The sequence below is a fragment of the Bactrocera dorsalis genome, chromosome 4 (assembly GCF_023373825.1).
Source record: "Bactrocera dorsalis isolate Fly_Bdor chromosome 4, ASM2337382v1, whole genome shotgun sequence".
NCBI classification, from domain to species: Eukaryota; Metazoa; Arthropoda; class Insecta; order Diptera; family Tephritidae; genus Bactrocera; species Bactrocera dorsalis.
In genome coordinates this window covers 38069601-38082753 of record NC_064306.1, presented here as the reverse complement: position 1 = coordinate 38082753, position 13153 = coordinate 38069601, and the positions used below count along the sequence as shown (strand labels likewise).

Sequence of the window (13153 nt, the reverse complement as noted above, 5' to 3'; positions counted from 1 at the left end):
ATATATCTAATTAAAATCTGTCATTTACCCCCAGGAAGTGGGTGTCACATATGCTCATAGCACAAGCGCCGCTCAGCGCATGCTTTGTGTAAATATTCAGTCAACTTTGTTTTTGCTTTTAAGCGCATTTTGGACAACTTTTAATTGCATAGTCAATTTACAAAACAATTTAATGGACAATGTGCAATGCAATGCAATTTTTCGCTGATAACAATACTTAATATTATTCGCTTACAAAATAGTGTATGTGTTTTAAAAGTCATACCTTATATGGATCGTTGAATAATTACTGCATAACCACAATTGAAATGGATGGCAAACATTTGCTGCGCTCCTTAATACATGCAAACACACATATATATATATAGAAAGTATATTGACTTTAAAACCGCTCATCAACGCGCATATGACTTGCTTGCTGGCTTGATGAGCATTGAAATTGAATTTAAAATTTTGCAACTAAAACTAAACGTTGTTGTACTTGTTGTAAAAGTGACTTTAAAAGTGGGCGTTGTGTGGGAGCGCGCAGCTATGGGCGGGCACTGGTACTTAATACTGAGCATTTTTGTTTTAATTTCTATTTTTTTATATTTCTTGCGCTGGCAATGTGCGCAACATGTGCAGACAGGGTGCTAAATAGCAGCTAGAAGCTTGGCCGATGGTTACGATGATTGCTGACAGTCGAGTCTACGTAAACGAAACGGACCCGGATTTTTTTAATCAGCAAAATACTGGTAATTCAACAACAACAACATTATTGCTGTTGACGCTTATTAAACGCGCTTTTAGGTGCTGCGCTGATTGTTGTTGTCACCGAGCAAGTCCTCAATAGCACCAGTGAGACGTCCTTTGCTCAACGCATCTACGAGCATGCGCAGGCGTTCCTCACGCTCCGAGTGGCGACGCTCCAAAGACGAAACCTGCGTTTACGTAAGAAAAACGAAAACAAAACATTAAAAATTATTGTTAAAAATTATTATTACACTGTAATTAACCTACAAATTTACTGTTATACGCGTAAATGAATAACTTTAATTTCGAACGTGAATAGTTTTTCAGCTACAACGTTACAAAGTTGTATTTAACTAGCGAAATATTATGTCGTAATACTTATTATAGTTAAGTATGGTGGAGCAACACACACACACACATTAACGCTTTCGAGATCGAACGCTGAAGTGGTAAGAAGCGCAGCGCAACAACAAAATATCAAACAAAATATTATTATGTAAAAGTTAATTAGTTGCGCTCGTATATTAAATGATAAATGACCGAAAAAGCGCGAAGAAATGCGTGGCGGCGAATGAACTGTTAACAATTCAAGCAAAGCGGAAGGAAGCGACAGCAAAAAGCAAAGCGTACATGAAAAATACCGCTTTAAAAAGCATAAAAATGCGCAAAATTACAATTACTAAAATACAATACATACTCACAGACATACATACATACATATGTATGACAAAACGAAAACACATGTCTGTATGAATGTGCGACAAAAATCATAACACTCATAAATAACAAGATTTCCAAAGAAAATAGACTATAAGCATTGTGCCAAACATTATACGGCAATTAAAAAGCAACAAAAATCACATAAGCGCCAACAAAAGCTAATAAATTCATTTATAAGTACGTTGTCGCATATTATACGCTTGAGTTTTGCTGTTGCATTATGACGCTTGTAAAAGTTTTGCGCTTCAATGATTTTATTTATTATTAAAATTTTTTTTTTAATTTTTTTATATTTTTTTTTAATATTTTTTTAATAATTTTTTTTATAATTTTTTTTTATAATTTTTTTATTTAATATTTTTAAATTATATATAAAGATTTTTTTAATATTTTTTTTTTTAATTTTTGAAATTTTTAAAAATTTTTTTTTTTTGATATTTTCATCTGTGCGCTTTTCTTGTGCTCGGACATTCAGACTTGAGTTTTTTTTTGCTCGACTTCTTTTTCTTTTTCACTGTTACCGGGCTACCATTGCCGCTATGGCAGCTTTCCAACGCCGCTTTACATTCCGTTTGCAACGCTGCGCTGCGTTCGCTAATGCTGCTGTTATCCAGCTCACTAGCAATGCTCGTGCCACTCACCTTGGCTTTCAGCGCATAGTAGTCAACTGGCAATTTGCGGCGTTTTTGTGTGGCAAAAGCTTCGTCGCGCTCGTTGAGCCGTTGTTGTAGTACGCGCACCGTTTCATGACACGAGGCCAACTCACGTTCATGGGCACTCTGCAGCGTCTTCAGCTGTTTAAAATGACAAAGCGTGGCACATTTGTTAGTGAATATGTAAAATATGCATATTTTAAAGTATTTTAGTGAAAAATTGCTTGAAAGTGCATTAGCAAGCAAGCAAGTAATTCTTATGTTGCACTTACATCGTTCAAACGCTTGTCATGTAGTATTTTATAATCCGATTCCAGCAGTTTGAGTTTGTTTTGCGCTTCACGCAGCGTTTGACTTTCTGTGGTAGCGGGCATTTGGTCGCTGTGCGCTTGGTTGTGATGCAGTGCCTCGTGACTACGCCGTGCGATATTCAAGCACGTGTAGCTGTTCCACTGTGACTTGTCGGATTTTTGTGCTGTTTTGGTGGGGAATAGAGAAAAGAAAAAATTTTGTAAAAATTTGCGAACCTTCTGTTCATAAAAATGTTAACGGAATTATTTGAAAAACCAATCATATAAGCAATTTTTAGTAATCTGCTTTCGGTATGAATTTCTGAGATCCAACAAAGTTTTTGGTCTAGGTTTTGGAAGTCGCGGAAGTTGAAATAGAATGGCAATAATTCTCGTAAATATTAAGATTTTTTTCAAAATATACAATTAAGAAAGATAGTTTAAAGAATATTGCCTTAGTTCTTAATAATTAAAGAGAATAGAGTTCTAATACCAGAAATCGTTAGCTGCTTGAGCCACATGTAAAGTAATAGTTTCTGGCCACTCCCAAGCGAATGGCAATCAGAGAACTTTTCCCACTTTCGTGAACTTCTACACATAGCTCCATCGCCGCGAAGCAAATGGATCTGGTAGTACACGAGGGCAAGATGATATATCTCCTGTAATCAAATATATAGTCATCGCACTCGCGCCTTGTCTCCCACGTCACTGTTGACATCCATAACTTCGAAGTCAGATAACTTTGTCTATCTGCTACCACTCGCTTTATTCCGGCTGGAAGAATCGCGGATCTCCGCCACAATTTCCCAGCCGAAGCAGCTGTTTTAGCTAATGAGCGCGGCACTTTACTTTTTAAAATGCCAAGACTGCGCACCACTTACTTTCGCCGATTATGGCCTCAACCAAACCCACCCCGCGAGAGGACGATCCTTATAGCGTTGGACTTGTGAGAAGCTTTTGACACAGTCGACAATCATCCGTATTGTTTCGAGGTAAGAACTCTGAATTGAGAATAATTAAACAGGACATTCCGCAAGGTGGTGTCCTCTTCCGTTCGTTGCTGTTTAACTTTTACATCTCGGAATTCCCTCAATCAATGGAGGAAATTTCTATCACCTCGTTCGCCTATTATAACACGACAATGACGTCGGGCAAAGGAATAAATGGCAGGTGCTCGAAAATAAACGGCTATCTCTCCGACCCTTCTCGCTTCCTTGCATACGAGTACAATATAACGTATTACAGTCGATGACGTCAACATTCCGACTGTTAATAATCCCAAAATTTTAGGTGTCACTTTTTACAGTCTGTGCTCCTTCATTCCTCATACGACCACAAATATCGTCAAAGTACAGAGCCGCAACAAAATCCTCAAGTCGCTAGCCGGCAGCACATGGGAAAAAAACAAAGAAGGCAATCGGCCGGCCGGTCTTCAACTATGCCGCACCAATAGGGTCGCCTGGATGCAGTGGAATGCAGACGAGAAAGCTTCAGACCTGTCAGAATACTGCACTCCGGACTAAGACAGAATGCTTCTTGATGTTTCCTATTGAACATCTACATAGTGAGGCCCAAATGCTCCCAGAACGGAGCGGAAACGCCTCCTAGGAACATCAAGAGGTCATTCCTCAATTACGTCGACGACATTAAACAATACGTCGACCAGACTTCGGACACAACAAACTACCGACAAGCACTGACTACCATTCGCGGCTCCACTGTGACTGTGACCCCACTGTGTGTGATCAACACCTTCACCGACTCCCTTCCATCCAGTGAGTGGCGTACTTGAAGTCAAACCACCACCCATTGCAGACGAAGAGCTCGAGTTGCGAGCGAGAGTGACCCTTAAACACCTTTGTTCTGGATACTGCAGTAGGTTAAACTCCAGAATAGAGCCCGACATGTCCAATAAAACTCCACATGATACTGGCTACCTCTATGCATGCCCCAACAACCCCACTCATCTGACACCCCACTCCCTTTGGTCCGACCCCGTCGAAACAGCATGCTCCTTGGGCCTTTCTATAGTTGACGTCGATGACAACATGGCTAATAACGGGGACTAGGTACCCGCTAAAACAACAACAACAAGAACAAGGGTCATACAAACATACATAATACTAACTTCGAACAAGGAACCTCTCTCGTAATAATATATATTTTTGTGTATATACCATTTTTGTTCTGAAAATTCTTAGAGATCCTTTGTATTCCTGAATTTAAAATATATATGTATACATACCCTCCTAAAATATTTTCATGAGAAAAAAAGAAATTCCAAAATTTGATATTGACTAAGGTCGCCGTTCGACGCGCTTTTGTTTTACATTATCTACGAAAAATATGCAATATAAACTATTTTTGATGTTTTTGTTAACTTTATTTGGTTTAACTAATCCACTCAAGCTTGTTTCTTTCCCTACTAACAAGCGCTGCAACACATTAGTTTACAGTGCTAAAGCACCCAGCCACTTTCTTCGTCCACAAACAATCAACACAACACATACAAACACAAATTTATGCGCGTAAATTTCACCTGAACAAAACACGCGTATCTCAGTGACATCTTCTTATGCAGATCAATGCACTATTATGGCACTAACCCCACCCACCCGTTCACCACAAACACTCACATCTGTCAATGTCTTATTTAAGTGTGGTTAAAGTTTCTTCTTTTGGTCACTAAAAAATTATGCAGCAATTTAAATTTTTAATTTCTTGCCGCTACCAAGCAAATAAATAAATTGTACACATAAAAAAAAACACAAAAAACAAAACGTTATATAATAAGCAACGCGATTAATTTTGGAAACATCGTCAAAGTAGCCGCGAAATAAGGAATTAATTAAAAAATCGAATATAAGCCGGTAATAAATGTGTAAAAACAAAAGCAATAAGCTACGGGTATTGTCAAGAAGACACGCCGAAGAGCCTGCTACTTTCGCTTTCAAAACAAAACTTTTTCTTTCGACGCAAAGGCAGACAGACAGCAACACACAGCAAAAAAAAAATAAAACAAAGACGGAAAAAACCTAAAAATAAAAGAAAACAAAACAATACAATGCACACTTTATAGAGGTTATTAACAATAGACAAAAGCCAAATGGAGATGATCAATACGCCACGCTGCGTTGACTGCTACAAAATGTTGCGTTCGCTGACATAATAGAGTGAGCGTGTAACGCGTGCAGTTTGCGTCGCATTGCCGCCGCTGGCAATGATAACGGCGATCACAGTGGCATTTAAATGCGACGCACGCGGCGAAGGTGTGCTAATGGATAATAAAACAAAAACGAAACGATACGTTATCTATGCCAAGTAAATTTTACATGCGCGATTGAAAGAAGCTACTACGCACACACATACTTTTATACATGTAACGCCGCCCTTCGCTGCGCACAACGCGCACAAAAAATAACTCACCCAAGTGTATTGCACAAGCGCGACGGCTGTAACGCCATTTGAACACACTCAAGCAATCAATTTCCCATTTCTATGTACAAGTATGCGATCGAGCAGAGAAAGTCAATTAATCAACGGCATAAATGTACTCTTCACCAGCAAATAGTGGGAATTCACGCGAACGCCACGCGGCGCGCAACCTAACATTAAATAATCGAAAATGTCCATTAGTGGAAAATTTGGCAGCGGTTTTGGGAAGCAAGCGCTTACTGAACGCCTGCACGTGCAGCGCGTTTACCGTTATATTACTTATATACAATATATATACATGCAAAGCGCACATGCACATGCTCACCCTCTTTCTCGCGTTGCAATTTCTTTATTGTCTTCTTGCACTCCTCCAATTCGCGCGTCAGCCGTTGCATGGCCTTGTCCTTGATCGCCAAATCGACGCGCATGCCGCGTATGGTGGCCAGCAAGTGTGCATCCTCTTTGGCCGCTGCGTGTGCGTGATGTGCGGAAATTGTCATATCCGAATGTGAGACAGGCAGTTTCGATGCCAGCGCCGAGCTAAGTGTGCCCATGGCGGTGGCGAACGGTTTGCGTATGCCGCTTTGTTTTGAGTTTGGCCGTGAGGTGTTGGGCGTGGAGTTGGCGGTGCTGCTGGTGCTTGAACTTGCCGAGTGTACGGCGCTCGAGGTGCCAATGGTGTTGGTGCTGTGATCGCGTGTATGCTTCGTTTGTACCGTTTGTGTGCCGGTGGTGCTGGTGCTGCTGTTGTTGGCACTGGCATTGGCATTGGCATTGGCGTAGGTGGTGGTGGTGGTGGTGGCAGTGTTGCTGGCGCTGCCTCTTTCGCCAGTTGTGTTTACACTGGCGCGTTTGGTTATATCGCCGCTGCAGCCTGCCTCCTGCTCAACGGCCACGACATTGGCATCGGTTTGCGTGCAATTGTTGTAGAAATTCTCAGCCTTCTTGGAGACAAAGTAGTCCAGTGTGCGCACTTGCGATTCGATCTTCTCGTTAAGTTTCGTATTGATCTCCTGGAGGCTGTTGGAGGAGGTTGATTTCAAATTTAAAAATATTAATTTGAGGTGTGAATACTTTAACCTAACTTACCTGAGCACTTGTGTTTCCAGATCGGCTATGTGCGTCTCATATTTGGACTGTACTGAGTTGAAGCGCGCCTGCACATTTGCGAGTATTTGTTGTGCTTTTAAGTCTTGCTCCTTGGCATCCGACTCCAACTGCGCTATACGCTGCTCCAAGAGTTTGCGGCTGTTGACATTCTCCTGGTCATTGCTCGCGCATTTGCCGGAATTTTTGGAAGCAACTGCAAAATATGTACAAAATTTAGTTTCCGTGCTTTTAAGCCCGAACCTAACTAATATGTGGTACTCACCTATTAACGCCGACACTGAGTCCGGATGCTTGCGCATCAGTATACGCTCCATTTCACGGCACTGTCGCTGCAGATCTTGTATGGTTTTGGCATCTTTGTCTTTTTGCTCCTGCGTACGCTTTCTATCCTGCCGACTCTCCTCCAATTCACCCTGCAGCGTTTTCTGCAAATTCAACGCCTCATCGCGATCGGCGCGCGCAGTTTGCAGCTCGGTACGCAATATATTGGCACATTCGTTCAGATGTTGCACATCCAACTTAAGCATTTCCGACTCTTCTTGCAGCTTCGTGTTACTTTCACGCAGATCGCGATGCAGCTGCGATAGTGAGTCGTGTTGTATGCGCAGCGATTTGAGACGCTCTTCGGTGTCTTTTAGTTTCTCCTGCAATTGTTCGATTTCGTGCTTCAGCGCATGCTCTCGTCCCACATTCGCCGCAAAGGGTTCAATGGGCGAGGTGAGCGCGGATACCATGCGCTTGGGTGACGAGTTCACCGACTTGTCACAGTACGTTTTGGCCGGTAACGGTGTGGAGAGCACTCTATGCGGACTGTACGGACCGGGCGTGCATGATTGTGAGGATTGTGTTTGACTGATGCCGCTGTCTGGCGTGGTCATCGAAGAGCGTTGTGCGCCGGCGCAATAGCCGCCCGAGCTACGTCGTTCCAGCATGCTGGGACTGCTGTGTTGCATGCCGCCGAAGTTGAGTGGGTTGCGACGTGCCGGACTGCCGCCGACCAACTGCATATGTGTTTGTGATGCGTAGTTGACGCTGTGCGCTTGCTGTGTGCTGGATAATGGCTGTTGTAGTTGTTGTTGTGTCTGCTGCAGCATTGCATCGAAACTAGGTCGACGTGCGATCACGTTTACGCCGCCGTCTTCGCTTTGTTTTAATTTCGTTTGCGCGGCGATATGTAATGACGTCGACATAACGGATGATGATGATGACACGGACAAATGCCCCGTGTAGAAGGTTGTTGTGGTTGTTGTTGCGGTATTGGCGGCATTCTCAGCGGTATTAGCATCCAGTGAACTGCCATCGGCACTCAAAGTGTCGGCGTCGCCACTCGGATCGTCTTCGAGTTCGTTGGAGTAGTTGTTTGCCGACACTTCATCCAACGCGTTCGACTCACTTGAGCGCGCATTGTTGACCTCTACCGGCTGCCCTTCATCATTTAATATTAGATCAATGTTCTCAATACCTTCCGTAATTTCCTCCATCTGTTGGCGGTAAGCGTGTTGGGAAGAGAAGAAAAATCAAAATATTTTAGTTGTTGCCCACTTCAACGTCAATAAAAAATGATTGGAAAAAGTAATGGCTGCCCTAAAGTTAAAGTTATTTGAAAAATAACCGTTAGACGTCGAGACGAGTACCCATTTTTCAGTTTACTCATTCTACATTTTCCTTAATTTTTTTTAAAGATTCCAATTCAGACAGTTTGTGTGTAGGTATGTCTATGTAAGAGCTCGTTTGGAAATATCAACTGAAGCTGAAGACTGCTGGCAGCTTCGATAATAATTATGTTGCACGTACAGCCAGTGCGATGGGCGTACAACATGTGAAAGCGAAATCCAGTCAAATTTCGTAATTGCAAATCACCGTCAGCAGCCATTTCTCACCCATAGAAGGGGCGTTTCGTTGAAGAATGTGGTAACTACGCCCACGTCTCTCTGACTGTTAAGAGACTTTGTGAAAATTTCTCATGTTGCGCGCCACAAGTGCATTGCGTAATGGCAAATCGATTATAATTGAACCTGTCGAGGCAGAATTAAAGTACTAATAGCAACATCAGAGCGGTGGAGGTGCATTCGTGGCATTAAAGTTGATGTGCTGGCGATTTTAAAAGTAATCGTCTCGAGCACTTGCCTTCTGAGGTATAAATAATTAACGTGACGAGCTGAGACGTCTGTCCAAACTAGTCCCTCAGTTTGAGAAATCGATCTGAAATTTTCTACGCGCGATCCCGATGGCACCGCTACCGTAAATGGGAGATATCCGTCATGAACCGGCGAATACAGCGTAATATCTAGGGGTTCATTCTGAATAGGAAGCGTTCATGGAAGCCGAGTATCGTAGAAAGAGCAAAAAGGGCATCGATTGTCTTGTACTGCTGTAGAGAAACCATTGGTTAAAGGTGAAGTCTTTCAACGAAAATGGTTCTCTGGCTCTACGACATCCTAGTCGATCCCATTATGTTCTATACAATCTACACTCAGAAATTCTCACTCACTTTGACTTCATACTCGATCACTTGGATCATGGAGTCGCCAAACCGTACTCTGACCGTACTCTGGCTACCCATATACCTGCGAGGGAGATGTGGGTGCGAAGAAGCCGTTGGAGGAGATGAACTTCTTAACGGATGGATCAAAGCTTGGGCGTAAGGTTGGTGGAGGGGTTTACTGTCAGGAGATCTCTATTAACTCCAGTATCAGACTTCCTGTCTATTGCAGTGTTTTCCAAGCCAAGGTTTCAGGCCGAGGTAGCAGTAGATGTACTGTTCTGGAGTGCAGCCTCCTTCTGAAAAGTGACCAGTCACTCGGATAGCAGAGTGACGATACTAGCCTTGAACTCATTAACAGTCCGTTTAGGTCTGGTCAAAGAGTGCCTAATGTAGCTATCAATAGCATCGATTGTTTTTGTGATAAAACTGGTATGGGTATCAGATAATAACGGAATCGTAGGAAACTGTAAAGCTTATGAGCTAGCAAGAAAGGCACACTAGAACCGCTATCGGTAGAATGAGAGCGGGTGGGTGCTTCCGTACCTTCTTGTGTTCTACGACTAGATAGCTAGGCTACGGGGAAGCTTGGCTGCCGCAAAAGCCTTTTGACCCAACATCGATCGCCAGAGATCTAGGAATATCTTTGCCCTCAGTTAGGCTAGCCTCTTCGTAGTTGTGAGGCTTTTAACGGGCCGTTGCCTTATTGTGTCCACGCAGTAAGGCTAGGAATCTTACCAGACGCCGTTTGCGGAAGCTGCATGGAAGAATATGATGTGAAAACAACTCAACACTTGGGATTGCATACCTTCAGACACCCCACCGAACAGGAGGGAATAGAAATAAAATGCCTGTGCAAATTAGTATAGCGGCCTACTAAGCGTTTAGCTAATTTATAAGTTCGATCAGAGGAGTTCTTCTTTTCTATACCTACTATCTATATCAGACCACACTTGACCACTTTGATCAGGCATCTAACCTAACCTTAACCTAAGCCCATTTTTTGTGTAGAGCGCTAATTGTCAACTACTCAGCGGTTGTCTGGGAAACTATGAGTTAGCTTTAGAGGTTCAGGGAATATTTCTTGTAGCATTTAGTTTTTATTGAAGATTATTTGCACCGTTTGAGCCTAACCCAAACCAGTTAAATAAATAACAATGGAGAATATGAATTTATCATTAGAAAGGTAAGACATCTCACTAAAATCTTTTTGTGATTTTCAAATAGACGTGACTTATGTCAGTGGTTTGAAATATTTTGAAATCAAACACTAGCAGTCCACGAAACTATATCAAGCTGTTAAAACAGACAGGGGGCACTTGCAATACAAGAAGTTTCCTGATCTTCATATTCGAAATGGACCAAAATTATTATCCATCTATGAACTGTCAATGCGACAGTATTTCCTTTATTATTTGGAAACGGTTTTTTGACATTTCCACTGCAACAAAAATAATGACCATTCCCAACTGGATGTCAGTGCAAAAACAAAGAGCAGCAACTTTGACTTTAGGATACGGCACCATTGAAAATACAAAACTACACTTTGGTCTTAGTATATGGCTAACTGTTGCAAATATGTAGATACATATGTATTTAGTTATATGTAACAGCTTTGGAAATTTTTTCCGACGATCAATTTTTCTTCTACATACCACAAATGGCCGTGTGTTATTTTAAAACAATGCGAAACCACTTTCCATTTTTTCTTAAACGAGAAGAAAAGTGCTTTAAGTTAATGCCGTACAGTAGTTCACATTTCTATTATAAGCATTTAGCTACATACATACGTACATGTAAGTGCATTGTCTATTGTACAAAATCCAGAAAATCCACTAAGACGAACACACAGCACAAGCAGTTACAACAATAAACGCTGTCACTTTCAACGATGCCGCATGCGATGCCACCACCAGCAGCAACCGACCGACCATAATGTGCACCACCGTTGAACCAGTGCGACAAGTAAACAAAACGGCCAACTCTTTACCACTTTCAGACATCCATACAAACACACATATGTACATATGTAGTATAATGGCGAGTGGCCGAGCGAGTGAGCTTACAGATCGACCGCGCTGAGCTGAGTTTTTCGCTGCACCAAAGCATTAACCCATTTTTCGTCGATCGGAACATTTAATCTCAACCCGGTCACAATGGCGCAAAAGCAAAATAATAACAATAACAATAATAATAATGTGGCGCATGCAGCTTGGGCAGGTGTTTAGGCCAAGCTTCAGCGTTGATTTGTAACGTGCCACGGGGCACAATGAAGCTGCCACGGCTGGTGTACCTAGAGCCAGACATAAGTAGCGGGTGATTCAAGCAAAGGTACCTCTTTCAATAGCTTTTCGTTCAACTTATAGTCAACATAATCGGCTACTGACCCTACTATACGCAACACCATCACACATCTTGCGACTCAGCATTATTTTTTAGATAATATTCGACCGAATAGACAACGCTCAGCACGCTGTGAAGGAATTATAGCAGCCGTAGCTGAGAGTGTACATGAAGACTGTGGACAGTCGATTAGACTGACATATGGAACGACTTGGCGTATTTTGGGCTCTTGGGCTCTTGCAAAGTTTCAAGAAGATCCGACGTTTTCGAGCCAAATTTTGTTCAGCGATGAGATCCATTTTCGGCTCAATGGTTATGTAAACAATTAAAATTTGCCGTATTTGGGACGAAGAGCAACCAGAACGTATTCAAGAGTTGCTAAAGGGTGATTTTTTAAGAGCTTGATAACTTTTTTTTAAAAAAAAACGCATAAAATTTGCAAAATCTCATCGGTTCTTTATTTGAAACGTTAGATTGGTTCATGACATTTACTTTTTGAAGATAATTTCATTTAAATGTTGACCGCGGCTGCGTCTTAGGTGGTCCATTCGGAAAGTCCAATTTTGGGCAACTTTTTCGAGCATTTCGGCCGGAATAGCCCGAATTTCTTCGGAAATGTTGTCTTCCAAAGCTGGAATAGTTGCTGGCTTATTTCTGTAGACTTTAGACTTGACGTAGCCCCACAAAAAATAGTCTAAAGGCGTTAAATCGCATGATCTTGGTGGCCAACTTACGGGTCCATTTCTTGAGATGAATTGTTGTCCGAAGTTTTCCCTCAAAATGGCCATAGCATCGCGAGCTGTGTGGCATGTAGCGCCATCTTGTTGAAACCACATGTCAACCAAGTTCAGTTCTTCCATTTTTGGCAACAAAAAGTTTGTTAGCATCGAACGATAGCGATCGCCATTCACCGTAACGTTGCGTCCAACAGCATCTTTGAAAAAATACGGTCCAATGATTCCACCAGCGTACAAACCACACCAAACAGTGCATTTTTCGGGATGCATGGGCAGTTCTTGAACGGCTTCTGGTTGCTCTTCACCCCAAATGCGGCAATTTTGCTTATTTACGTAGCCATTCAACCAGAAATGAGCCTCATCGCTGAACAAAATTTGTCGGACGTAAAGCGCGAAACACATTTCGAACCGAACACTGATTTTGGTAATAAAATTCAAAGATTTGCAAGCGTTGCTCGTTAGTAAGTCTATTCATGATGAAATGTCAAAGCATACTGAGCATCTTTCTCTTTGACACCATGTCTGAAATCCCACGTGATCTGTCAAATACTAATGCATGAAAATCCTAACCTCAAAAAATCACCCGTTATTTCATCCAAAAAATGGATTTGGTGTGGTTTGTGGGCCGGCGGAATCATTGGTCCATATTTC

The 13153-nt window shown here is 42.1% G+C and overlaps 1 protein-coding gene across 1 annotated transcript in view; it reads right to left on the bottom strand.

Annotated features, from left to right (window-relative positions):
- Positions 1–265: 265 nt before the first annotated feature.
- Positions 266–13153, bottom strand: part of LOC105222649 (serine-rich adhesin for platelets) — an 86832-nt gene continuing 73944 nt past the window's right edge. Inside the window, exons 2-7 of the mRNA XM_049454879.1 lie at positions 7203–8421; positions 6920–7133; positions 6156–6850; positions 2378–2580; positions 2094–2246; positions 266–920 (exon numbers count right to left, since the gene is read on the bottom strand). Coding sequence (XP_049310836.1) covers positions 786–920; positions 2094–2246; positions 2378–2580; positions 6156–6850; positions 6920–7133; positions 7203–8421 — 2619 coding nt within the window. The 3' untranslated portion in view covers positions 266–785. The remainder of the gene's footprint in view (positions 921–2093; positions 2247–2377; positions 2581–6155; positions 6851–6919; positions 7134–7202; positions 8422–13153) is intronic.